Raw genomic sequence first — 24,551 nt, forward strand, 5'->3', positions numbered from 1 at the left:
CACTAAATAATCTTAATTTATTATATTTTTTAACTCGAATTTTATAAATTATTATAATCTAGTTAATTTAATCTAAGTTAATTAATTAAACATTTAACGTATTATTCATGTGAAAATAATATGATTTTGTATGCATTATTACGCTGTCAATTATAATATTGTCGTCTGACTTTTATACCAGTAGAACGTCAATATTTGAGCAATTAAGTTGATTTGTGAAACTTAAGCTTAATTATTTAAAAAATTTGAGTAAAAATTATAATAAATTAAAGTTTAAAGATTAAAGTGTTACATGCCTCATATTTTGAGGACAAATCATGTAATTTAGCTTTTTTTTTTTGTCCTTAAAACTTATTTAGGAGTTGGTACACGCTGTTTTTTTAAGTGACAAATTTTTGTTTGTTTTGGTAATATATTGCGAATCATTGTCACCAAATTAAATATAATCATTGTCCTTAAATTATTACCGACCGTCCCTAGAGCAAGTGGCAAAGGGTTTGATGGTTGGTACCCGAGACCCAAGTTCGAATCCTAGTTGATTCACATTTCTAGCTAAGTTTATTTCTAAATGAAATAAACGAAGCGGGTAGCATGCTACCTATTTCTCAAAAAAATAAATAAATATAATTATTTTAGGAACTCATTGTATTTGTGGCGGAATGAATTTGCACCATAATGTTGTTAATGATCATGAGCAGTGAAGATAAAAATGGAATTTAGCTACAAATGGTGAATCATTGAGGTCTCGGGTGAAATAAAGGAAAAAAACAAAAACAAAAGGAAGGGATTATACCCCACAACCAAAACATGTCATCTAGTGCTGCAAAATTCGGTCAATTTTTTTTCAACGTCTCAAATTCGTCTAACAGTTTTTAAAGAATCCAAAGATTGATTTCTAAATAATAATAATATATATTTTTTTCTCTAACTCATCTATCAACTAGCTGTTTACTTTAACTAGATCTTTTGCTACTGGCCAATAATTACACTTTCCTATGGGCTTTTTTATAAAATGATCCTCCGAAAACTCGAAATTAACAAAATGATCATGCCAAAATTTTATTTATAAAACTAATCTTCTTTTCGCCACCCCTTTCTCATTGGGTGTTTGTAAACACCCCTAACTTTGACTATGGATTACTGTATGTGGAGGCGCCTTTCAGGACTTACAAAGGTGTTGATATATATGATTTAATCAAATAATATACACAAGGTGATTTATTTTGTTATAAAAAATAATTTAAATGTCGAACTTGCTATATTAGTCTAGACTAGATATTTGACCACACTTCTAACGTGTATTATATAAGAAGATTCATATTGAATAAAAATTACTAAATAACTTATTTCAATATATAAGACTACGAAATAGTCTGACAAGATATTATCCTTAGCGCAAGTGGTAAAGAAATTAGTGGTTGGTATCCGAGGTTCCAGATTCGAATCCTAATTAATTCATATTTCCAGCTAAGTTTATTTCTAAATGAAATAAACAAAACGAGTAGCATGCTACCTATCTCTCTCTCTCAAAAAAAAAAAAATCCCTAATCTTAGCACAAGTAGACCGAAGAAGCAATTGGTCAACGTCAAATGCTATGTTTTAATTAATATTGAGACAAAAAATTTGGTCAACATTTTTTTTGGCTAAAATATATTCTATACGGATATCACGATTTGCTATTCTTTTTTATTTGTCATTTTAAAAAAATTGTTAGTTGTTACATCTACTAAAAAAAAATTTAATTTTACTTATAAAGTAAGCGTTATCTTTTGAAATTATAAGTGCGCTAAGTTATTTCGGTCTACTTTGAAGAGAATTGAGGTCGTTTTATAATATATAAAAATCACATTTTCTTTAATAGTTAGGTATTAAACTTCATCATGTGCATAAGCTCATGAAGCGTTTTAAGTGCATGGACCAAGAAGCACTCCTGGGACAGTACAGGGAATATCCATACATTTGACCCATTTCATCAACACCGTTGCTAGTGAAAGTGAAACATGTTCTATAATAGTTGTATAGAGTGCAATTATTTTTGTATTTCAGTCACTATAATTGTAGTTATTTCGAAAAACTTGATTTAGTAATTAATAAATGTTTTTTTTTAAAGTAAGTAAACCTCTTGTGGTCTCATGTGAGAGTATCACTATAATAGAAGGCTAAAAAAATAGGCATAGCTTCTCTATCGCCATCCAAAAATCTATATTATAGAAACTCCTTTTGTCCCTCTTGTGTAACTTATTATCTCAAACGGTGTTGACTTTGCCAACCAATTAATTTATAACTGAATATTCGTGAAGAATTATAAAAAAGTCAAACTACTATCTTTACATTTCTATGTATTTAAAGAGAACAAAGAAGATGGAGCAGCATAATAAAAACAATTAAGCCTTATATTATAGAAACTCATTTTGTCACTCCTTTCTCCCTTATTATCTCAACAAGTGTTTACTTTTCAAACCAATTAATTCATAACTAGATATTTGCGAAGAATTTTATGAACATGTCAAACTACTTAAACCTATCGCAGGTTTATCTATTTAAAGAGAACAAAGAAGATAGCGCAGCATAATAAAAACAATTAAGGCCAGTTTGGATGTCAGAATAAATTATGTATATTCTATTTGGTATACAAATTTTTCTATTGTGATTAATAGCTCAAAAGTGTTTTCAAATGTCTAAATTAGAACATCATATTTGACCTTTAAATTAGTTTTTCAAAATAAAATAAATCATTTCAGAAATGTAAATACTATCCTATCAAATTATGAGTATCAAGATATTTCAATAAGTAAAATTTAAAACTCCTACGCTTTAATTACATTAAAAAAAGATTTTAGGGACATCCAAACAAAGCCTAAGAATTTAATGTCATTGCAACTCATTTACTAAATGTAATTATTGACACAAATGATTCACCGAGTTGGTAAATAATATGCCTCTTGGGCTTAGACGTTGACGCACGTGCCAACTTCGCCGCAGAAACCATGAGCATATGAGTAAAAACTATACAGAGTTTAATCTAAGTTAGGGTGCAGTGGCCCATAGATAACAAGGAGGATCAAAAATCAAAAATGAACTTAACATGGCAATCGTGAAATTTAAAGCTAGTAAAAGCTACATTACAATCAATAGCTGAAGAAACAAGAAAAAGAATTTACAAAAGAATAGCTCAAACTGCACAAGTGTCCTCTGAAACCCAGAAAACCAAAAGAGGAGGGAAAAAAGAGCATCAGCAGGTACAATCAAAAGGCAATAGTAACACCTCTCCCCCTAATCATTGATTCCAGCGTCGAAATTCTTAAAAGATAAGCATTTTGATACTCTCGCCGAAGAAGAAACTCCCTACATTATTGTACAGTTGCATTTTGATTCCAACTTCGGGGGCTTCATACTGTCAACTTTCTTTGGAACTTCACTAGAGAAAGGCGCAGAACAAACCAAATTCTCTGCATTCTCTTGTAAATTCGAAGATGGTGTTTTCATATCCGTTTCCAACCTTTTCCTTTTCACCACGCAGTTTTTGGGGACACATTTGGCGGATTCTGTGTGTAAATTGTCCTGTGTAAACTTTCCTAGAATAGTAACAGTTGGGCGAGGAGCCTCCAGTGAGGTCAGTTCCTTTTCCATACCAATGGTTGCAGCTTTATACGCAAGATCGTGAATGATAGAACTGCAGAAGAGTACAGTGTCGGTTGCTTCTTCCAATGTGAAGCTTCTCCGGATTTGTCTCCTCGGCCCTTCAGCCATAGTAGTTGACTCTTCTGTAAGAGTTGAAGGGAAAGTTACATACTACAACCATTTCCATATGGGTATAGACAAGAAAGGCAGTGATGACTAATATGGAAATATATATATGTTTGGAAACTTTTTTCGACAAATTTATAAAGGAACCATGATCAAGAGAAGATCGAACTCAAGAAGCATTATATAAATATGTTATAAAGGATCATTATCGAAAGAGGTACTTAGCGAAAACTGAAATTTCAAGAATATGGTTAATCACATTCAATTTAATACATACCATTGATGTTGTGAGGAGCCTTGGAAATGTTAGATTCCTCTGCAGAAAGCAACACATCCTTCTCGGATGTGGTCGAATCACAATTTTCACGCGACATATCCACGTTACTGAAATCCTGTGATTGTTCAAGCTCTGCTTGTGAATTCTCAAGAATGATGTGATTACTTAATTGCTCTAGGACAGCGACGGAAGAGAAGGATGCCTCGTCATGATTCAGTTTTGTGCTTGGTAAACGACCTTCCTCAAGGAAAGAAGGTTGCGAGATTATACTTGATTCTTCTTTATCTGGATTCCGAGATCTCGTGTTACATAAAACATCTTGATTAACAATACTGCACGTAGTTTGGTCATCAAAAACCATATTATCTGGTGCTGGTTGACTTATTTGTGAGTCAGACACGTTCAGATTCATACAAGCATCCTCAGAAGCAGATGTTTCTTGATCAACAACGAATGTTCCGACAGACGAACAATTTGGAGCACTCAGCTCCGCATTACCAAAAGTGTCATTAAGTTCTTCAGTTGATAACATACTCATTTTTGAGGCCCTTTTTCCTACATCGTCTATATAATCAAAGTCGTCATTGATGTCACTTTTTGGGAAAATTGGCGCAGAAGAACTGCTAATCGACATATCTGACACTGAACTGGTGCTTTGACCACTTAAATAGTTTCTCTGTTGTGTATGGTGATGAACCCAAACTTCTGTCTGCTTAAATGATCCCAAATCGACAGAAGATGAAGCTGAAGAACTGCCATGCTCTATGCTGCGCTTCATGACAGTCCTGTTATTTCTCACATAGGACTCAGAAAAAGGTAAATTTGTGGCAACAAAAGCCCTTCCTTGAAAACTAGGCCACTTGCTGCTGCTTGAGCGTTGCATTAGAAGTTCCGAGATACCTTTACCACCAATATCAGTTTGGCTCTTCATTAGGTTTTCCAAAAGGTTTTGCTCGCTTGTACGTGTAGTCGGTTCTATCTGTTGGATTCTGCCACCATCCTGAGGTTCGGAACTAGTCACTTTGCTCTGACTTTGTGGTCCAGAACCAAAGTTAATTTGTGGGATTTCATCTACAATCTGCCCATCTAATTGCCCCTCTTTAAATTCCGATGAACTGCTTTTGGATAGAAGTACAGTTGACAATTCACTGTTCCTTTCCCGATGCTCAATAAAAGCATCATTGCTATCTCTTGCTGAGGATTCGAGAACTGGTGGAAGTTGCACTTCACTGGATCTTTCAAGTACAGATGGCAATTCGGATTGAATTATCGCATTCTTATTAATAAGTGAAGTGGCATCAGGTTCCGCAGCAACGACTCCACCCTTCTCAGAACATTCTTGACAAACATTTGTATCACCATACATTTCCACAATGCTAAATTTTTTTCTACATATAGAGCAAGTTACTGTTTTTCCGCAGATATCAACTTCAGTGGCTGTTACTTGATCAACATCAACTGCAGCATTTTCCTGGTCTTCTAATTTGTCTGTTTCCATGCTGTTTAGAGTCTTTACTGTAGAGATACTGCGATTTGTATGTTCATTATTAAGCTCATCCACCTTGTCAAAGATAAATACTTCCTCTTGGATATCAGGATCTTCTGTCTTTTCCCAACCATGTTCAATATAAGGAGTGACGGCAGGACCATGATCAGCGCTAGCAGTGCTGTTTGCTGTGAATGACGAGTTCTTTGAGAACAAAGGATGCTGCATAGTATCTGTTTTCCCAACACCAAATGTAGTGGCAGGAACGCTAGATAAAAGTGGCCTGAACATATTTTGAGGAGCTTTTCTTTGTTCCTAGAGAAACATAAGTAGAACATCTACATTAAGGATGTTAAATGGTTTATGAAAAATGACATTAAGAACAAATCTCGTAGAAAGTAAATAAGATAATGCAAGAATTCAGTAATTCAAGAAAAGAGAAAAATAGATGAAACAGCATAATAAACCCTACCATCAGTCTAAGTGCAGAATCGAAAGAACTTTTTGGTGCGGAACTAGCAGAAGAGTTTCTTGTCGGTTTTGATGATAGTACAGCTGCTCTGCTATGCATCTGAACAGCAATTTTTCTTGTAGAATGGTTGCTAGAAATTTCCACGGGAACAGAGTGCAGAGAGTCCACTTCATCATCACCAGAGGATGTGACAGAAGCTCTACTATGCGAACTTAAACGGTCTCGCTCAAGACTATGTGATGAGCTGGCACTTCTAGTTCTAGATGGAGTTGGCGACATCGACTGTCTTCTAAATTTTGAACTCGAACCTGTCCCACTTCCAGATGCAGGGGACAAACCCCTTGAACGTGATACAGGCCGGTCTGGAAGAACAGTTCGAAGATTTAGTGGTGCATCTGAGGAGAAATGAGGAAGACTTGATTGCCAACTTTGAAATTTTGGTGAAGCAGAATTTCCACGACTAGCTTTTATGGGGGAGGTTCCTCTTTTCCCAGAGGAAAGTGCTTGACCAGTTGAACTGGTGCTTGAAATGCGTAAAGTGGGAGTTGAAGACCTTGGTGTTGACGACTTAGTTGGGGGAGTGGAAGGTCTTCGTGATGGTGTCGATGCTCGTACAGAGGGAGACGGGCTAGAGCGAGAAGATGAAGATGGTCTTGTTCCTGGATTTACTACACTACTATTAGAGCATGGAGATGGGCTTAGTCTGCGTGGACTTGTGCTGCTCCTACTTGTCCTATGACCCTTCTCAATCTGTCAGCACAGAAACATAGAGCACCCATGGTAAAAATCCCAAACAAACAAATCACAGTAGGCTGAAGTGTGAAGAACGGATGATAAATAATTGATCATTACTGTAGATGAGCTTGAAAGCGGTATAGGTTGACTTCGTAGCCTGCCCCTAGGGAGCTGGCTAACTGATCGGGGCTCTTCATCATCCAACGAAGGAAAGAGTGGAGTATCAGGGGGAGTCAAAAGCCTGTAACGTAAGAAGAGATAATCCTTTTACTTCTGTAAAACATCAGTTTATCAAATTGAAGCACAGTTTTTCTCTATGCAGTTAACTGAGTTCACTTTAAGGTGAATGCATATAGCGTAGAATCAGTGCAAATTCTGAGTAATTAAAAGCCTGGTAACACTTCACATATTCTAAATATCACACGAATGAACACGATTTTAATCAAAAAGGGATCATGCATCATATACATCTAAAAAGTACTACAGCAAGAATAATAACTCTCAGAAGCCTGTTCTAGAAGGAACTCACCAGTCATAGTCATTTTTATCACCATCTGCATTAAGCAGATCATTCCTATCTCCTCGAGCTGGAATATTGATGCCAAGCTTGAAATCCGAAAAGTATCTCAGTTTCGCTGATATATAAGAAGCCAGGAAAAAAGGAACAGTAAATATCCAGCAATAAGAAGTGCAATTTGCACTGCAGGTGCAGGTCCCCAACCTTTCAGGGAAGTATCGATTTGGTCCCTAACCTCCCAGTTGTCACAATTAGGCTACCCTATCATTTGCATGCTGTTGCAATCTAACCCTTTCAATTTAATTCCTCCACAAAAGTGGATGAGAGCCACATACGAAAAGAACAAAGTTACATGCTTGTTAGATGATGATTATGCTGATATTTCTATCCAACTTGAGAGATTACTTTAGCCAGAAGAGTAAGATTGCTAAGAAATCTAAAGATTAGGGCCTCCAATTGTAGCTAATGAAAGATCAGGGGCTAAATTAATAATACAACTAACAGTTTGAGGGCCCCTGGTGTGTTATACCCAAATAAGATTTGAGCAAGAAAAAAAAGAATTGAGTTTGTGAATACTGAATGGGTACAGGCGTTACATATGGACTCATCAAAATCATCTGATGTGTGGAGCAAGAAGTTACTCCTTTCTCGATTCTGCATATCGGTGAACAAGGCAAGATCATCATCTTTTGCCTTAACGGCCAGTCCACTCTCAAAGCTGAGACCCCTCCTATGCGTAGTCGCCGGCCTGCGATCCCTACTGGGGGAGAACTTCAATTGGTGTGATGGTGGCATCTTTCGCAACCGCACGAATCAGCCCCCTTTAACGGAAAACTTACTAGTCTCCTCCTCCGTCACAAACCACAAATCCCGTGAAGTTGTAATCTTGCACCCAGAATGAGCTATCTAGCAATTCCGATGCCATGACCTGTAAAACATAACCGCGATTATTGCTCCAAGGTAAGGCAAAAGGCATGACAAAAATAACGTAAATATGAAAGAAACATACAATAACCTGCAATATAATTAGGCCTTCAATTTGTTTCCAAACATTCAGTTGGTTTTCGCTCCTTTCAACAATTATTTTAAGAATTTGCCCTTTCAAACAGATATTTTCTAATCAAAATTAAAATTTGAAAGGTCTCATCACATCTCAGGCAAACTACGGACCAAAGCAACGAACCAAAAGACCAAAACAGTTAAAAATTGGAACTTTTACCGACCCATTAAACAAAACCACTAACCTACGCAAGCAGCGACAAAAGACTAACAGTAAATTGTAGTGAATTACAAAAAAACAGTAGCGATTCTGTACCCAATTGCAGTAAAAATGCTCACCAAACAACCAATTCTCTCTCGCAAACACCAAAGAGAGTTCCCAACTCACCATTCCCACACCACAGCAGCTCCCGATCTCCTCCACCGAGCTCCCCGCGCCCCCTCCTCCCCCTCCCCCCGTCCCCCCTGCGGGGGGGCCGCCACTTCCTCCTCAATCCACAAGCCCGAGCACCGCGAGCGCGAATCCCCAGGCACTCGGCTCCGGTAGCGGGGAAACCGCGAAGCGGCAAGGGGATCGAGCGCGGGGGTGAAAGGGTTACCAAAACCCTAGCTCGTCAGAGTACAATTTGCAGCGGTAGGGTTAGCTTTACGAACAAGAAGAAGACGACGATGAGCAAGAGGACAACTAGGGTTTCCTCTCTCTCTCTCTGTCTCTCTCTCTCTCTCTTCCTTTTCCCCTCTTCGCTATAACTAACGTTTCCTCGAAGGAAAGCGCTCTCACTCTCTCTCTCTCTCTCTCTCTCTCTCAAACACAGCAGAGTTTCGCAGCTTTTTGCTCGCTTCTGCTCTCTTCTGTAGCGGTTTTCGTATTTCTCATTTTATTCATTTATTATTTATCGGCTAACTTATACTTTTAGTCCTTAAACTTAGTATGTTGACATTTCGGTCCTCAAATTTTATTGATTATAATTTTAAAGATCAAAGTTTATACATTATTGTAATTAAGTGTTACAATCTAAATTAGTTGATAAAATAATATAAAAGTGACGTGATATTTTAATTATTATTATGTTATTAATTATAATACTGCTACAGCACTTTTATTTAAACGACATATTAATATTTAGTTAATTAAAAAAGAATGTAGAATTTAATTTTAATAATTCGATCTAAAATTATAATAAATTAAAAATGTGGATACCTAAAAGTCACGTTTCTTATAGTTTGGGAGAAAAGTGTAATTTAGCCTATTTATTTATTTATTTTATTTGTATTTTAATTATTGCGGCTATTCGGATAGATGACGCTGATTTTACTGAAATACCCTCTGATGGGCAGGGAAATTACGTGGGTGATTAACTGATTTAGCGGGGGATCTGTGGATCCACCGTGTCCGACTCTTGTCTCACACGTGGTGGTTCGCAATTGGATGATTAATAAACGAAATCAAAATTCTTTTTTTTTTTCCTGCATTTTGTGCTGTGGACCGTAGTCAACTGTACCTTTGAGTTAATTTATTCGGTTTTAACTGACTGTTCCTAGAGCAAATGGCAAAAGGCTCGATGGTTGATACCCGAGGTCCCAAGTTTGAATCCTAATTGATTTAGATTTCCAACTAAGTTTATTTCTAAATAAATGAAATAAATGAAGCGGATAGCGTGCTACTTATTTCAAAAAAAAAAAAATCAGTTTAAATTTCATATGTTGTTTGGTATTTTAAATTATGTTGTATCGAATAAAATAAAAGAGTAAAATTTCTAGCTGATTTAAAATTTTATTAGAAATTTCATAAATCTTAAGTTTCAATCTAAGGTTCAGAGTTTTCAACTGGTGAGGTTTTTAGGGTTTAGGAATACCTACAGACATCGTCAAAGAGAAAATACAAAAAATAAAAAGGAACCTAGGAAAGAGATGGATCTCATGGTATAAGAGTATTCGACAAGATTTGCGAATTTTAATTCTGTGCAATGCCAATCTCCTAAAATAGTTTCTTCGTTGATTGGCAATTGATAAGCGTCATTCGCTTCCGTTGCGTGTTAGTCTCGACCTAAATTTTCAAGCATGTCGATTTGATGATGGACGCTTAGGTCCAATTCTCAGAAGTTATGACGTTGAACCAAGCACGCTGTTGCTTCAATTTGGTGGTTGACATTGGTGGTTGATATAAACATCTTCAAATTTCAACATGGACCTGATCCAAAACCTAAAATCTCGGAGAATAGCGGTCTCTATATTCATGAAAAGATTTGATATATTGCATTTGCAGCTTTGGTTGGAGCATCACACTCCGCCCCATGAGTGGCTTCTCTCCTTTTTCTCCGCTAAGACCGGTTTGTAAGGACTCGATCAATTTAGATTTGTAAAACTTTTAAAAGAGCATCGCACTTGAATCTTTGAGCTTAGTCAATCAGTTTCGCAATATTTTTCTTTTTGGTTTTTCATATAGAGATCCTTTAATGATCAATTTCTTCGTAACAAATATACGTAGGTTAGTCTAAGTTCGTCAGTGCCATATATAATATAGCGAAGAAGGATCTACTCTACGTATACCTTTTTGTGTTGATGTTTATTTTGTTTTCGTGCTTTAAAATTGAAGAATTCCTTGAATTGATAATTCGATCGGTAGTCGTGTCTTCGGCGTCTTCTCGCCTACTCTTCACTGGAAATGCAGCATCAAATGCAAACTTTGTTCTACACACATCATCTGAGCGAACTTTAGAGACGAACTCTTATTAATGACTATAAATTGGGCGTTCTTTTGTAAATCCATACCTACCTTTCATGTCCGAAACAAATCCAAATCAATTTTGTGTCAACCTCATGAAAACGAGGTTGATACAGGTATATCACCACCCTAATACGTACATTCAGAAAAGGATCATTCCTCATTTAAAGGATCATTATAGGAAAAGTTCGGAGTGAATTTTCAAAAATCCAAACCCGAACCTGAACCCGAATCCGAATTCGACATATTTTAAAACTCCGAACCCGAACCCGAACCCGAACCCGAACCCGAACCCATATCCATATTTCTCTTTATAATATTTCCAAATATTTATATTAAACCTACAATTTTAAAATACAAATTCAAATACAACATTAAACACACACACGCACATATATAATGAAAAATAATTTCGAATTTGGGTTTGGATTTGAGTACAATCAAAATCCATACTCGAATCCAAATCGGTCGGATTTCTGTTCTAGATACTCATATTCGAAATTATATCCATTTAGTATTAGATAAATACATTTCATTCAGATTCGAATTTGGATAAAATTTCGGATATCTATATCCATCGACATCCCTAGCTAGAAAAGAATAACGTAATGCATGGAAGGTACAAATTTTCAATCATTCCTTGTTTGTTTATAAACCTCTTTCCTTGTAAGTATTATCTTAAAACCAGTAGGGGAGAGCTTTCATTGGAGGTCAAATCCTCTCACTCAACATTCCATTTGAACCACCATTTGCCCATCCAACAAGTCGATATAAATTCATGGTAGTGATTGATGTATAAATACGTGATCAAAGATGTAACACTACATGCACCACATGTAAGCGAAAGGAAAGTGATGTTAAGTAATTAGGTCAATTTTACTATACACAGATCAGATATATTAAATCCAATCAAATTTAGCTAGCCAAAATCAGATCTACTATAATTAAAAAAGTGTTATGACGAATTGCGCGAAATGCTTATTTTGTCCCTACCATGTTTATTTATTTAGAACTCCTATGCACAGATGCTTGACAAGATCGCTTAGAGGGCGACGATCGAACATGTGTTTTATTGATCCTCCGAAATATGACCAATATAGTAAAATCAAAGTTTTGAATTATTCATAGATTCATCAAAAGCTCATTTCAACTTTTAATTAGTTACGCTAAAAACCGCTTCCTTTTATTTTTTTTTTTTGAGGGCATTCAAACTATGTTTGTTGATGAACTTAGAGAATTGGTTGCATAAAAACTATCGAATAAGAGCTTAATTAATTTCTACCACAAAGGGTAAGAGAAGGAAAAATAGGATAAGGAAGAAGAAGAAGAGGAGGTGAACTGTAGCCATCTTTCATAGTCCCCTTCCCCTACATAAAGCCAAAATTAATTGGTTCGTGTCCATTTTATATCTTGTGATTTAGGAAAATGTATTCTACTCAAACATCATGCATCTTCATGTAGCTTAGGCCATGAAATTCTCTTTTGAAATTCTCCATTAATTTGTTATGGAAGCAACTAATTAGTCTGTTTTGAGCACTCCTAATATTTTTTCCAAAAAGAATCGACTTGTAATTGTAGCTATGGTTAGAGTAAAAAACTCTTTGTAGGGGTTGTGTCATGCCCCGAGACCTGCCTTTTTGGTCGGATTCGGGCGCGTCGACAGACCGCCGAACGGATAGAGTCTTTCCTTTACGTTCAAGGTGTTGCAACGGTACAATTCAAGTGGTTCCAATCAGGAACAGAATGCACAAACCAATTGCATAAAAAAGATATCAAACATAATTACAAGCTATTACAGATTGATTAGAAGCCTATTTTGTGACCATTTTCCAGAAATAAAATTACTTTTTTTGCGACCATTTTTTGTGGTTGATGAGCACTGTAAATGGCCTACATGTACATATCTTTTTACCCTATCAAGAGGAGAATAACACTACTCTTTTCCACCAAAAAAAAGAGAAACAGTAGATTATAAGTATACAAATAAATAAATATGAACTATCATAAAAACTCCCTCATGGTAAATAGATATATTTGCCTGTTTTTTGGAACAATATTTCATCTGAAAAGCAAAAGGTTAAGATAAAACTAACAAATAGAAGTACCGAAGTTTTCCACTATGTAGCTCATCAAAAATTGACCTCTAGACCCTAAAATAAACATTTTGAATTAGACTTCTACTATACTTTTTTTGACATTATCACAAAATTTAAAGAAAAAAGTTGTTAATTAGTACTTTTTTTTGACAATTCTATACATGAAAGAAGGGTAAAAATTATCAGTACATAATTATTTTATCTCATATTCATTTACTTTTGTTGCACATATTATAACATGAAGTGTACAATCCAACACCTTGAAAGCTAGCAAATCACTTTAGATAAAAAGAAAAAGTAAAAAAGAAGAAGAAGAAGAACTTATCCAATCCATTATCAAAAAAAAAAAAGGATTGAGTTTTCTTTGTTTATTTCTTGTTTCTTCTTTTCACTTTTTTCCTTTTCTTTTTTTTTAAGGTGGGACTAGTTTGGAAATTTCCTATGACATGAGGGGGAATCCTTTTAGGACTCAAAAGAATAGCATAATGAAGAATCTATTAGATGAAACAAAAAGGATTATGGTTTCATTAAACCATGCTTAACAACCACTTTAGCTTAAACAATATCTAAAGTCTCCATTAGATTCTTCAACACCCATAAAATAATCACACATAATTGGCATGGTCAACAATACTTGCAACATTTTTTCCTTAATTTTGGTACCATTTACTTGTTCCTTATATTTATATTCATCCATATCTCAAAAGAGGTTAAGAGAATAATTATATATAGAAAAAAAATATTATTGGGAGATGACCCATGTACTTTTTAAGCAACCACCATTTTGCTAGTTGAGATTCTATTTTAAGATAAAGCAATAATGATTCGGCATTTATTAGTCTCTTAGATTGCTTTGCTGATTAGCCTTCTACTTAAAAGAGTCATATAATTAATGTGTCTCTTCGATAATCAACAATTCTCAGATTAATTATACCATTGCAAACTAAAGAAGCTACTCCAAAAGTTGAACCAAGCGCACGTTGATGTACTAAAAGTGAAAAAGCTAATTTTCACATAAAAACACCACATGTATTTAAATATTTAAGATTATAATAAATAAGGAGTTAAAAATTTTATTTTACAAAAAAGTGGCTATTTTTTAGGAAAAGCATAGGACGGCCGCGCAATATTATTATAGTACAGGGACTAAGTTATAAAGTTGGGTCCGGTTGGCTTTGCCATTCTTTCTTGAACCAGGGCCGGCCCGGACCGGCCCGGATGGACCGCTTTGGACCAGAGTTTGCAAAAGGACCTCGTTTAGGACCAAATTTGGCCGGCCCGGCCCAAAGCGGCCCATTAATTAGGGTTTTAGCGGCCTAGCTCGAACGCCACCGAACCGCTCGAAGCGATCAAACGAAGCGTCCGCAACCAATGTTCTCCACCGTGCGATCGCGTGCTCTCTCGTCCCTCCCATGGAGGCTCCCGCTAGGGTTTCTCCGCTCCTCGTCCTCTTTCGCCTCCTCCTCTGCGTCGAATCTAGGGCTTCTTGAGCTCGGCGAGGTGGAGAAGGTGCTCGGCGACGTCAAAGCCGAAGACGTGCGGGTGATCCCCGTGCGCGACCAGTGCGATTGGACCGATTACATGGTCATCGCCACGGGGCGATCCACGTGGCACGTGCGCAACATCGCCCAAGCCCTAATCCACAAGGCAGGTTCGATTTCCTCATCCCTGGTGTGTCGATCGATTCTCGGTGATCCGGAAAACCCTAGCTCTTCAATCTTTTGGTGTTGCGGGTGTGATTTGCAGTGATAAACATGATGATATAGCAGCTGCAATTTAGTGGAACAGAGTGTAAAAAAGTTCAAATTTTTGTGGAGAATTCTTTCTAGTTTGAGATTTGAATGAATGAGACCTGATGCTACTGTAAAATGCACCAAGAGGAGGCCATTTTTAGAGAAGGATGATGACATGTGTGACAAATTTGAAGGATAAAGATCACGGCTATACTAGCTCACTGGGTTAACTGGGTTCTCCTTTCCAGCTAGAGTTGAAGTGTAACCTTAAGGGTGCATTTGGTTCGCATTATGAAAGATTACTAGGAATAAAAGATATCTAAGAATCTTATTCCTATTCATCTTATTACTAAGAATGTGGAATTCTTGTGTTTGGTTCGCACGGTAATATTAATTAGCCATGTTATTTAATATTACAAAAAATATACAATTAATTAATTTATTTATTTAATTAATTTTAGATAATGTTATCAAAAGTTTCAACATCTTTTTAGAAAAAAGTGAGAGAGAGTATAAGTTAGAGAGAGAGAGCATAATTAAAAAAATAGAAAGAAAAATATAGTCGAAATTAGAGGGAGTGAGAGAGTTGAAATTTTAGAAAGAGAGAGAGAGAGAGAAAGCTTAGTTTAGAGAGAAAAAAAAAAAAGTTGAATTTTAGAGAGAAAAATAAGTTTAGAGAGAGATATAAGGTTAGAGTGTAAAGAAAAATAATATCAATTAGCTGGCGGGTAGGAAGAAAGAAAGAGATTAGATATATTATGATTATCCCAATCCATTAATATGAGGATACCCACCCTCCCTCAAATGAATGAGATTAGTACTTTGGGGTGATTCTTATTCCCAAGTGAATCTAATATTACCAACTAGATTACTTAGTGCGTTTAGCCAAATACCGTCATATTTTTTTATTCACATTGGATTACTAGTAATCTGTAAAAGATAGCGCGAACCAAACGGACCCTAAGTTCATCTAGCTGGTAATGACATAGATTGCCACATGTATCCGGGATTTTGGATTACTAAGCTTCTTTCATAGTTTTTTCTTTTTCTTGATTGTTTTACCATTGCATTATAGATTTCTACTTTCTCCATCTGGTCGATCACATATCAGAAATTTGTCTAATTGTCGATATTCACATGTATAACCAATTTAATCATTGTGGTCTTACTGTTTTTGGTCAATTGGTAATTATCAGGTAAAACAGAAGCAGCAGGGGTCTGAACGATTACTGCTTCCTAGCGTAGAGGGTCATGCAGGTGGAAAGTGGATTGTCATAGATTCTGGTCAGTATCTCATTCACGAAGTTGCTAATGGATCGTCGGCTTTAGTAGTAATTGGCTGTTAACAGATTATATTTTTGCCTTAAGAAATGGAGATCTTACTTGACATGGTATTCTGGTTTGTGAGCAATGTGGTTCACCGTAGCAAGATGTTATTTTTATAGAAAATGCACTTTCTTCAGTATTCGATTCTTTAATTTGTATCTCCTTCTAATCTTCCAGGTACAGTGATTGTTCATGCGCTTGATGAGAAGGCAAGGGCATACTATAATTTAGAAAGTCTTTGGACAAAAGAGATGTCTCCCAAGAGTCAGAACCAGGTTTGTTTCGAAAGCATAGATTTTAATTGATGATGATGTATACATGTTGAATTGCTTTTGTTATGACCATTGTTCAGTTTAAGGTGTTCTTCTTCTATTTGAGTTGCCTAACGTTTTTATAAAATTGTCAAATCGTTTGAAAGGTTTCCTATGATCTCTTCTTGTAAGGAAACAAGGAAAGTATTCGTGCTTCTTTGTAGAGATTTTGAAGAGGAATTTGGGGTGGTGGTATAGTGCTGTCTGCAACATGTATGTGATGCGTTTGCGTTATTTTACAGAGCCTCGCGCACTGAGTTCTAGCATATAAAAAGAATCAATCCATCTTAATTTGCTTAGACTCAAATTAGTGTAGGGATCTTGGTACATTTTATAGTAGGCTGGGTGTTTAATTTTCACAAGACAAGCAATTTAAGGGACTTGGTTGAATATTTTAGCGGACACTTGGACATATTGCTTGTGCTCTGTTTTGATGTATCCTGTTGTCCAAAAGCCACAGAATTCTTGAACGGCCTTGATCAGCTTTGGATCTAAAAGCACACTATTCGTATCTTTCTCCAATTTTCAAACTGTTTCCTTATTGTTCTCTTACCGCCTTAACTACAGCTGACTTTAGAACCAGACAATGTTTTAATCGGACTACATGTATTGCTACATCATTTACCTAATTTCCTGGTTTTCAACCTACTTAAATGGTAAACCTAACAGCATCATTAATTTCGTTTGCAGGATCTAGAGAAATCGATTGTTAAGACTCGGCGAAGGGACAAATCAGAGAAACCCATGAAGAGTGTCTAAACAAAAGTGTGTGATCGAATTCCGCTCTTTGACGTGTCTGTTTGAAAACAGTTCAGCAGCACTCTCTGATTTGTATTGTTGTGGTTTCTTAACTGTTGGAACTTTCGTTGTACTTTCCTCTGTTTGATTAGTGTAGAGGATGGTGAATTTATGATTTGCCGTGTTCAGTACATACCAGTGCATATATTCAGCTGAAGCTTGACCTCTTGAATTCTCTTTCTTAATGCACACACCAATACACTGGATAAAATCAAAATGTGATTGAATTCATTTTTGTTTCTCAAGGGGTTACTGCAAAATTCTTGTTGGCGCTTTTGGTGATGATTTGGTTTATTAATAATCCTTTATTTGTCGGATTGAAATTTGTAACTCAAACTTCAATTTATGACTCAAAACTTAGAAGATGAATAATTTACGTAATTTTTAGTAGCTGATTATGAGAGCAGATATCGATTTTATGCGTTGTGTTGTTCGTCTCATCTACTACTGGATAAGGATACTCTGCATTTCCAACTGTCTATATGAGGCATAGATTGCAAGGAGACCGAGAGAGATAAGGTGGTTGAAGTGTACACACCTCTCTATTATAGACTTGCTGGCCTTTTGGAAATTGGAAAAGTAAAAAGATGCAAGTATGGCTTTCAGTAGGGGAGCATGTCATTCTTCATGAAAGGGACAATGCAACAGAATCCGTCATACGTCTAGTTTTTATGTTTTTTTCTTTTCTTTTCTTTTTTCGATTGCGTGGCACGCGGGCATCCAGAATTTGAGTGAATAGGATATCAAAGAGCGCAATGTTGGTGTGGGGTATATTTATCGAGTGTTTATATAGCGATTCGTAGGGTAGGTACACGGAGTCGTGGAGAGGTTGGAACTGTCATCCCTAAAGATTGAGATTGAACATGATTGGATTTGAAAATTTTCCAAGTGTCTCTATCCCTCTCCGTGCGCGAGCATCGCTCTCTCACTTTATTCTATCCACTTCAACTCCATATGCCAGGTAGGGTGTAAATGAGGAGACGCAAAGTTGTGTGACTCTGTCCACTCAATTCAGTCGCCCTTTACTATTTTATTCTATCCAATTCAATTCCAGACGCCAACGCCAACAAGGACATTAAATTTGAAAAGATAAAGTTGTGTGGCTCCGTCAACTCAAGCTAGTCGCTCTTCACTTTATCATATCCAAACTCAAACTCCAAATATCACGGAGGGCGTAAATATAGAGAGGTAAAGTTGCGTGGCTTCATCAACTCAACCCAGTCGCACCAGAGAAGCAAACCCTGCAGCCCAGAAATCGTCCACAAGGGCAAAAGACCCCCAATATAGGACTAGCCAAGATATTAATGCGCAATTAGGCCCACAAAGAATGGGAGAAGCCCATATTAGATGAAACCAACTGACCACAGTGACATTCTGCACACCCCGCCTGCCCGACTCGCAGCCGCCGGCATTTTCCCGACCGTCAGAAGCTGCCGCCAGTGTATCGAGGTTCGCCGAACGGTATCGATGTCTAATGTAGAATAATATTGCATAAGATATCGGCGTAGCGTATAATTACACATGTTTAGATTTTTTTTGGAGAAAAAGGTAGCGCGCTATCCGATGGTAAGTAGTTGTTTCATTTGGCTTATTTTAACCTTCTCTTTAATGGGAGTTGGAGGGCAACATTTATACGAAAACCAACCGCATTAATTTGCAGGTTGTAGGAAATATATTAAAAGCAAACCATAAGATCTTCGTGAGCGGCACACGAACAAACAACGCAGCAAATCATTTTCATTAAATTTTGCAACTAATTAGATTATTAGATTAAATGGAATTTTTTACCCAACCTTTAATGATCCATGTGCCAGAGAAAACTTTATTAATTCGGTAGATTTAAATATAAGAAACATCTAGGTAGCGTTTGGTTCGGAAATAAGGAGGAGAATAAGCCTTTGTTTCTCCCTTTATTTTCAAACGCAGCGTTTGGTATCCGAGAACAGTAGTTCTCGGGTTTCTGGAACTAGCTGGTATAAGACTGGAACTGACTGGAACTGCTGTTCCATCTCTTTCTTGGAACAAGCTTGTTCCCGAATGAGTACAAGGTTAATTAAATCTAAATTTAAATTTTAATGATAGTAAATTGTTAATTAATCTAATTAATATATTTGAATTATTATCTATCGCTTAAATAATAAAATAAATAAACAAATAATTAATTATTTATAATTAGATAATAATAATTATTAGTTTAATAATTATTATTTCTTAATAATTATTAATTAAATAATAATTATTAATAATTATTATTCTTAAGAAATAGATAATCGATATTATTATTAATTTATTATTTATAATTAATTATTAATAATTAGATAATTATTATTTATTAATAATGATTTATAATTAATTATTAATAATTAGATAATTATTATTAATTAATTTATTACTTATAAATAATTATTAATTAATTAATAATTATTAATAATTTATTAATAATTAATTAATTTATTACTTATAAATAATTATAAATAATTAATAATAATTAATTAATAATAATAATTGATAATTAATAATTAATTATTATTATTATTTATAATTATTTATTAATAATTTATTTATTATTTATTTTAAGTAATATTTTGATGTTAATTAATTAGATAATATAATTTTAATTTCAAATTATAACTTTTATTCCTGTTGTTCCAATTTAACCATCCAAACGCTATTTACCTTACTCCTAGGAACAACTTAATTTTCATCCAAACGCAAAATTAATCTAATTCCTGCTTATACCTAAACTTGTACCTATTCCTGGAACAAGCAGTTTTTACTAATACCTGAACCAAACGCAGTCCTAGAGATTTCCATATGTACGCTATTGGCACGAGTTAAGTGGCCAATGAACACGGAGTAAACATGTTTTTAGCACCACACAAATCAAAAGGCTTTGATTACCTAAAGTATCATTACACTGTTAGAAAATGGATTAAGAACCAGCTTAATTAGCATCATTGATGTAAAAAGTTAAAAGGTGCAGTATATATATATATATCTAACGAAGCCCTATATGTATAATTTGTGCAAACATTAATAATGTACCTACCATACACTTATCAAAAAAAATATCTCCTTGTCACGATCATGCTCCAATTGTGGGGCATTTTGTACAAACTGAACTTTCTACACTTGTCTGATCCATAATATAAGAGAACTACATGCTTACAATAGAATAATACTTAAAAATATGGCACATTAGACTCTTCTAGACACTGGTGATTAACTGTACCATAGATCTTTCCTCAATTGTTCATGTATTTATGTGGAAGGGCAAAAATAAATACAGATATAGGCAAGCACTTTCGAACAATCATCTAAAAACCATCTAATTAATGGATGTCTTATTTCACCACACACATAAACAGTAAATTTCATACGCGGTGTCATTTGATTGGACAACAGGATTCGCGTAATTTCGAGAAACAACTATCTGTGTTGGCACACCTGTTACACATTATTGTTTGATTGAACATAGTAGAAGAATGTTCACAATCAGTGCTTGATTGGATGTACCAGAATTTTTAGTGTTACTAATTAATTGGATAGAAACATAATTTTTGCAATTTCGCGGAACAATTACTCACCACGGTGCTCCCAAACAGGCACAGATCACATGTATTTAAGTTTTTATGAGGCTTACAGCACAAAATAACTAGGAATTAAGGAGCTAATTAAACATTGTTATTGAAAGTTAAATAAAGAACTACAAGCTTAATTGCACGTCTTAATTAGATTAATTCTCACAATTAGCTATGATCTGATCTGATCTCGCTTTAGTTTCTCTCCAACTACATAAATCATGTGTTTCTTAATTTATCCCCAATCTAAAGTTCAAAAATTGTCATCATTCCATGTAGCATACGAGTAAGCACAGTTCGCGATTTTTAACTATTATTAATTTGCACAAAGCAAAGCTACAAAGCAAGAGTACCACTCCTTTTGCGTAGTCGCTGTTGCACTACGTACGTAGAAAATACGTAAAAAAAAACCCCTCGCGTACGACGAATATTTACAACTACGTCCCTCCGACGAGCCTCTTTATCCCCCGAGTAAGTAACCTCTCTCTAGTTTCTCTCTCTCTCTCTCTCTACTTTTTTTGGGGGGGGAANTGATCTCGCTTTAGTTTCTCTCCAACTACATAAATCATGTGTTTCTTAATTTATCCCCAATCTAAAGTTCAAAAATTGTCATCATTCCATGTAGCATACGAGTAAGCACAGTTCGCGATTTTTAACTATTATTAATTTGCACAAACCAAAGCTACAAAGCAAGAGTACCACTCCTTTTGCGTAGTCGCTGTTGCACTACGTACGTAGAAAATACGTAAAAAAAAACCCCTCGCGTACGACGAATATTTACAACTACGTCCCTCCGACGAGCCTCTTTATCCCCCGAGTAAGTAACCTCTCTCTAGTTTCTCTCTCTCTCTCTCTACTTTTTTTGGGGGGGAAGGGGGGAGGGGGGGAGGGGGTGTTTTCTCTCTCTAGAGGCAGAGGCTGAGGCTGAGCGCGGCTTTAACGTCGAGGCGCCACGTGTAGCAGCCCCCGTCCGAGCGCCACACGTCGCACGGCGCCGCGAGAGAGCCCCGACCCTTCCGGCGACACGCGTAGCGCACGCGCACGAGGCACGTGAACGCCCCACACGTGCCCCACTCCGGCACGTGCCCCTTCGTCACCAGCCCCACACGCACCTCCTCCTCCTCGTCGCCGTCGTCGTCGGCGGCGGCGTCGTCGTCGCCGGCGTCGTCGTCGCCGGCGTCGTCGTTGTCGGCGCCCGCGCTCTTTGCGGGGCCCACCACCATCCTGCGGTAGGCCTCGTTGGTCCACGTCACCCGCTCCCACCGGTCCGACACGAACACCGGCGCCTCCTCGTCGTCCAGGGCGGGCCGCACCAGCTCCCGCGCGGCTCCCGCCTCCCCGTCGCGCCACGTGTCCACCACGCTCTCCACCGTCACCCACGACCCCGCCGGCCGCACCGGCCGCGGCACCACCACCTCCGCCGGCCGCGCCGCCGCCGCAGCCGCCGCCGCAGCCGCCGCCGCGGCGCGCAGCAGCCACCCCGGGATCCCCTCCGGCGCCGGATCCGGCGCCGCAGGGCCACCCCCCGCCTTCGCCGTCTCCGGCGACTCCGGCATCAGCGGGAGCGTCACGATCGCCGAGGTGTGCTCCGCCGAGGACGACGACGACGACGACCTCTCCTCCACCGTCGCCCTCCTCGGCCTCCGCCCCCTCCTCCCCCCCTCCCTCCCTCCGCCGCCGCCGCTCCCCTCCGGCGCCGCCGCAGGCGGAGGCGGCGCCGCCCCCCCACCCGCCGCGGGCTTCGGCGCGATGGGCCGGAACCGCAGCATTATCCGGCCCACCCTCCACGCCACGTCAGCGTCCCCTCCGTACCTCGCGATGCAACAACCCCCTCCTCTCCTATCCATCTCTCTCTCTCTCTCTCTCTCTCTCTGGCCCTCTTTACTTCTCTTTATCCTTTTCACTCTCCCTCTCTCTCTCGATCGCTCACTGCGGAGAACGAAGGGAGGGTTGCGTAGTGGGGTTTTAAATACAGGGGGTGGTGGTGGACACGTGTCCGCGCCAGCACGTGTCGGGCGTGTCTGCTCCGCGGAGATTGGCCAATACGGACGCGTGGCGTCCATCTGATGCGGCAGCACGTGAAGGGCAGAGATGGGATTACGATTAGGTACGGGGGTGGGGAAAAGAAGAAGGCGCCGTTGTCGGGGGGGAGGGGAGGGGGGAGAGAGAGAGAGAGAGAGAGAGAGAGAGAGAGAGAAAGCGCTGGCCAATAGGGGAGCGCGGAGTGTACCCACTTTTGGCGCCAGGAGAGAACACGTACTCAGGGGCGCTCGAGCCTCGGAGAGCGCGACCGTGGGGCCCACTTTTAAATACTAACCATGCTTGCGCCCGGTGTACATGTGGGCCCCATGCACCGCGCCTCCGGTTTGGCGATTAATCTCAATTCATTCGATAATATAAATAATATTTTTATATAAAATAATTTTCTGGTTATGATTTTATATTAGTCCAAGACACATAAATAAAAGTTAATTTACCCATATAATATAATCATAAGGGTTAAGACTTAAGAGGTGCGACTCATTGCTATATTTATACACCCGGTGCATGCTATAATTTCGCCATTGGGAGGTGGAGATGTGGGGCCCACCTAAGATGAGGTTTTTTTTTTTTTTTTTTTTTTTTTTTTTTTTGTTTGCTTTATGCGGTAACGAGGGCGTCCAATGAGGGGAACCGGTCCGAGACGAAAAGAGACACGTGGACCAATGGGAGCGGGGGAAGGCGGCGTGGGTTGCTATTATTAGTGTCGAGGAGTAGGGGACGCGTGGACGCTGGGCGATGGCGACGTGGATCTCCGTGGAGATTCGTGACGTCACCCCTCGTAACGGTTCCCGGGAGATTGGCTTTTTCCTTCTGACGAAAATGCCCTTGTGTACTTTTGAATTTTCAAACGTACTAAGGGCTATAGCCTATAAGTGGCTGTTTGGTTTATTTAAAAAAAAAAAAATCAAAAAAGCAGTATTATCTGATTCTTTTTTCCAATTTTTTGCTCATTTATTTTAGAAAAATTAGTTTCTTTTAAAAATAGTTTTTTTAAATTTCATAGAAAATTAATCTTTTAAATTTAAAAAAATAAAAAATGAAAACACTGATTTGCCATAAATTTAGAATTTGTTTCTAAATTTAACAGATGAAAAACTAAAAAAAAAAATTTTAATAAAACCCAAACACCCCTTAAGCTCCTTTGCTCACGCGACTCGATCGGTTGCGACCCCCTAAACTCAAACAAATTTATCAATTACACAACCATTCTTATCAGATATCATGTGTATAACTATATAAATATTTTAAAATATAAAAAAAGTCTATTCTTTTTCTTTCAATTTTGATAATTAAATATGACAATTGTAGAATAGGCTCTACCAAACTTTAGTTTGTATTACTTTGTATAAATTATACAATAAGTTTTCCCTGCTTTAAAGTTTTATAAGTTTATATAAAGGAACATGGTCAAAACCAACTATATAATTAGCAATTTTATTTGAAAAGAAGCGTTTATGAAACTATCTTGTAAAGTTTAGAAATTTATTTTCTAAAATAAATGTTCAAACATCTGTTTGAAAAAGAGCTAAGGGTGTGTTTGGTTTCACGTAAAACTGTGTTTAGTGTTTAGTGTTTGGTTTGTAAGAAAAGAAAAATAATTTTTCATGACGGTTGTTTGGTTGGAAGGAAAAGAAAAATAGATAAAACCTATTTAATATATTTTTATTACATATATATTATTATTATTATATAATTAATATACTA

General features: G+C 37.4%; 3 protein-coding genes across 4 annotated transcripts; 1 reads left to right on the forward strand and 2 right to left on the reverse strand.

Moving 5' to 3' along the window:
* On the reverse strand, positions 3,060-9,095 carry LOC109722888 (flocculation protein FLO11-like). 2 transcript variants are annotated; one of them, XM_020251067.1, is made up of 7 exons: positions 8,623-9,095; positions 7,832-8,163; positions 7,248-7,353; positions 6,836-6,959; positions 5,984-6,733; positions 4,026-5,826; positions 3,060-3,765 (listed from the first exon to the last, which is right to left on the reverse strand). In XM_020251067.1, the coding sequence occupies exons 2-7, from the start codon at positions 8,028-8,030 to the stop codon at positions 3,347-3,349; spliced, it is 3,399 nt and encodes a 1,132-aa protein (XP_020106656.1). In that variant the 5' UTR covers positions 8,031-8,163; positions 8,623-9,095; the 3' UTR covers positions 3,060-3,346. The 2 variants fall into 2 exon arrangements, with proteins under 2 accessions (XP_020106656.1, XP_020106655.1); XM_020251066.1 differs by having other exon boundaries at positions 8,574-9,095.
* Positions 14,374-17,395, forward strand: LOC109722693 (protein Iojap-related, mitochondrial). The gene is made up of 4 exons (XM_020250804.1): positions 14,374-14,702; positions 15,985-16,072; positions 16,292-16,389; positions 17,116-17,395. The coding sequence occupies exons 1-4, from the start codon at positions 14,427-14,429 to the stop codon at positions 17,182-17,184; spliced, it is 531 nt and encodes a 176-aa protein (XP_020106393.1). The 5' UTR covers positions 14,374-14,426; the 3' UTR covers positions 17,185-17,395.
* LOC109722706 (soluble starch synthase 2-3, chloroplastic/amyloplastic-like) lies at positions 21,432-22,919 on the reverse strand. Its single transcript, XM_020250818.1, has one exon. It carries the CDS (start codon positions 22,865-22,867, stop codon positions 21,710-21,712), a length of 1,158 nt encoding a protein of 385 aa, XP_020106407.1. The 5' UTR covers positions 22,868-22,919; the 3' UTR covers positions 21,432-21,709.

Source organism: Ananas comosus, linkage group 17 (assembly GCF_001540865.1).
Source record: "Ananas comosus cultivar F153 linkage group 17, ASM154086v1, whole genome shotgun sequence".
Taxonomy (NCBI): domain Eukaryota; kingdom Viridiplantae; phylum Streptophyta; class Magnoliopsida; order Poales; family Bromeliaceae; genus Ananas; species Ananas comosus.

What these genes read in the sequence shown, in the direction of transcription:
- LOC109722888 (XM_020251067.1), bottom strand. Translation starts at nt 8,030, where the DNA reads ATGCCACCATCACACCAATTGAAGTTCTCCCCCAGTAGGGATCGCAGG. An exon ending in TGATTTTGATGAGTCCATAT is followed by an intron (nt 7,354 to 7,831) that starts GTAACGCCTGTA and finishes CTTATATATCAG; the next exon opens with CGAAACTGAGATACTTTTCG. An exon ending in GGCTCCTCACAACATCAATG is followed by an intron (nt 3,766 to 4,025) that starts GTATGTATTAAA and finishes CAACTCTTACAG; the next exon opens with AAGAGTCAACTACTATGGCT.
- LOC109722693 (XM_020250804.1), top strand. Translation starts at nt 14,427, where the DNA reads ATGTTCTCCACCGTGCGATCGCGTGCTCTCTCGTCCCTCCCATGGAGG. An exon ending in GTGGATTGTCATAGATTCTG is followed by an intron (nt 16,073 to 16,291) that starts GTCAGTATCTCA and finishes CTAATCTTCCAG; the next exon opens with GTACAGTGATTGTTCATGCG. An exon ending in CTCCCAAGAGTCAGAACCAG is followed by an intron (nt 16,390 to 17,115) that starts GTTTGTTTCGAA and finishes TTTCGTTTGCAG; the next exon opens with GATCTAGAGAAATCGATTGT.
- LOC109722706 (XM_020250818.1), bottom strand. Translation starts at nt 22,867, where the DNA reads ATGGACGCCACGCGTCCGTATTGGCCAATCTCCGCGGAGCAGACACGC.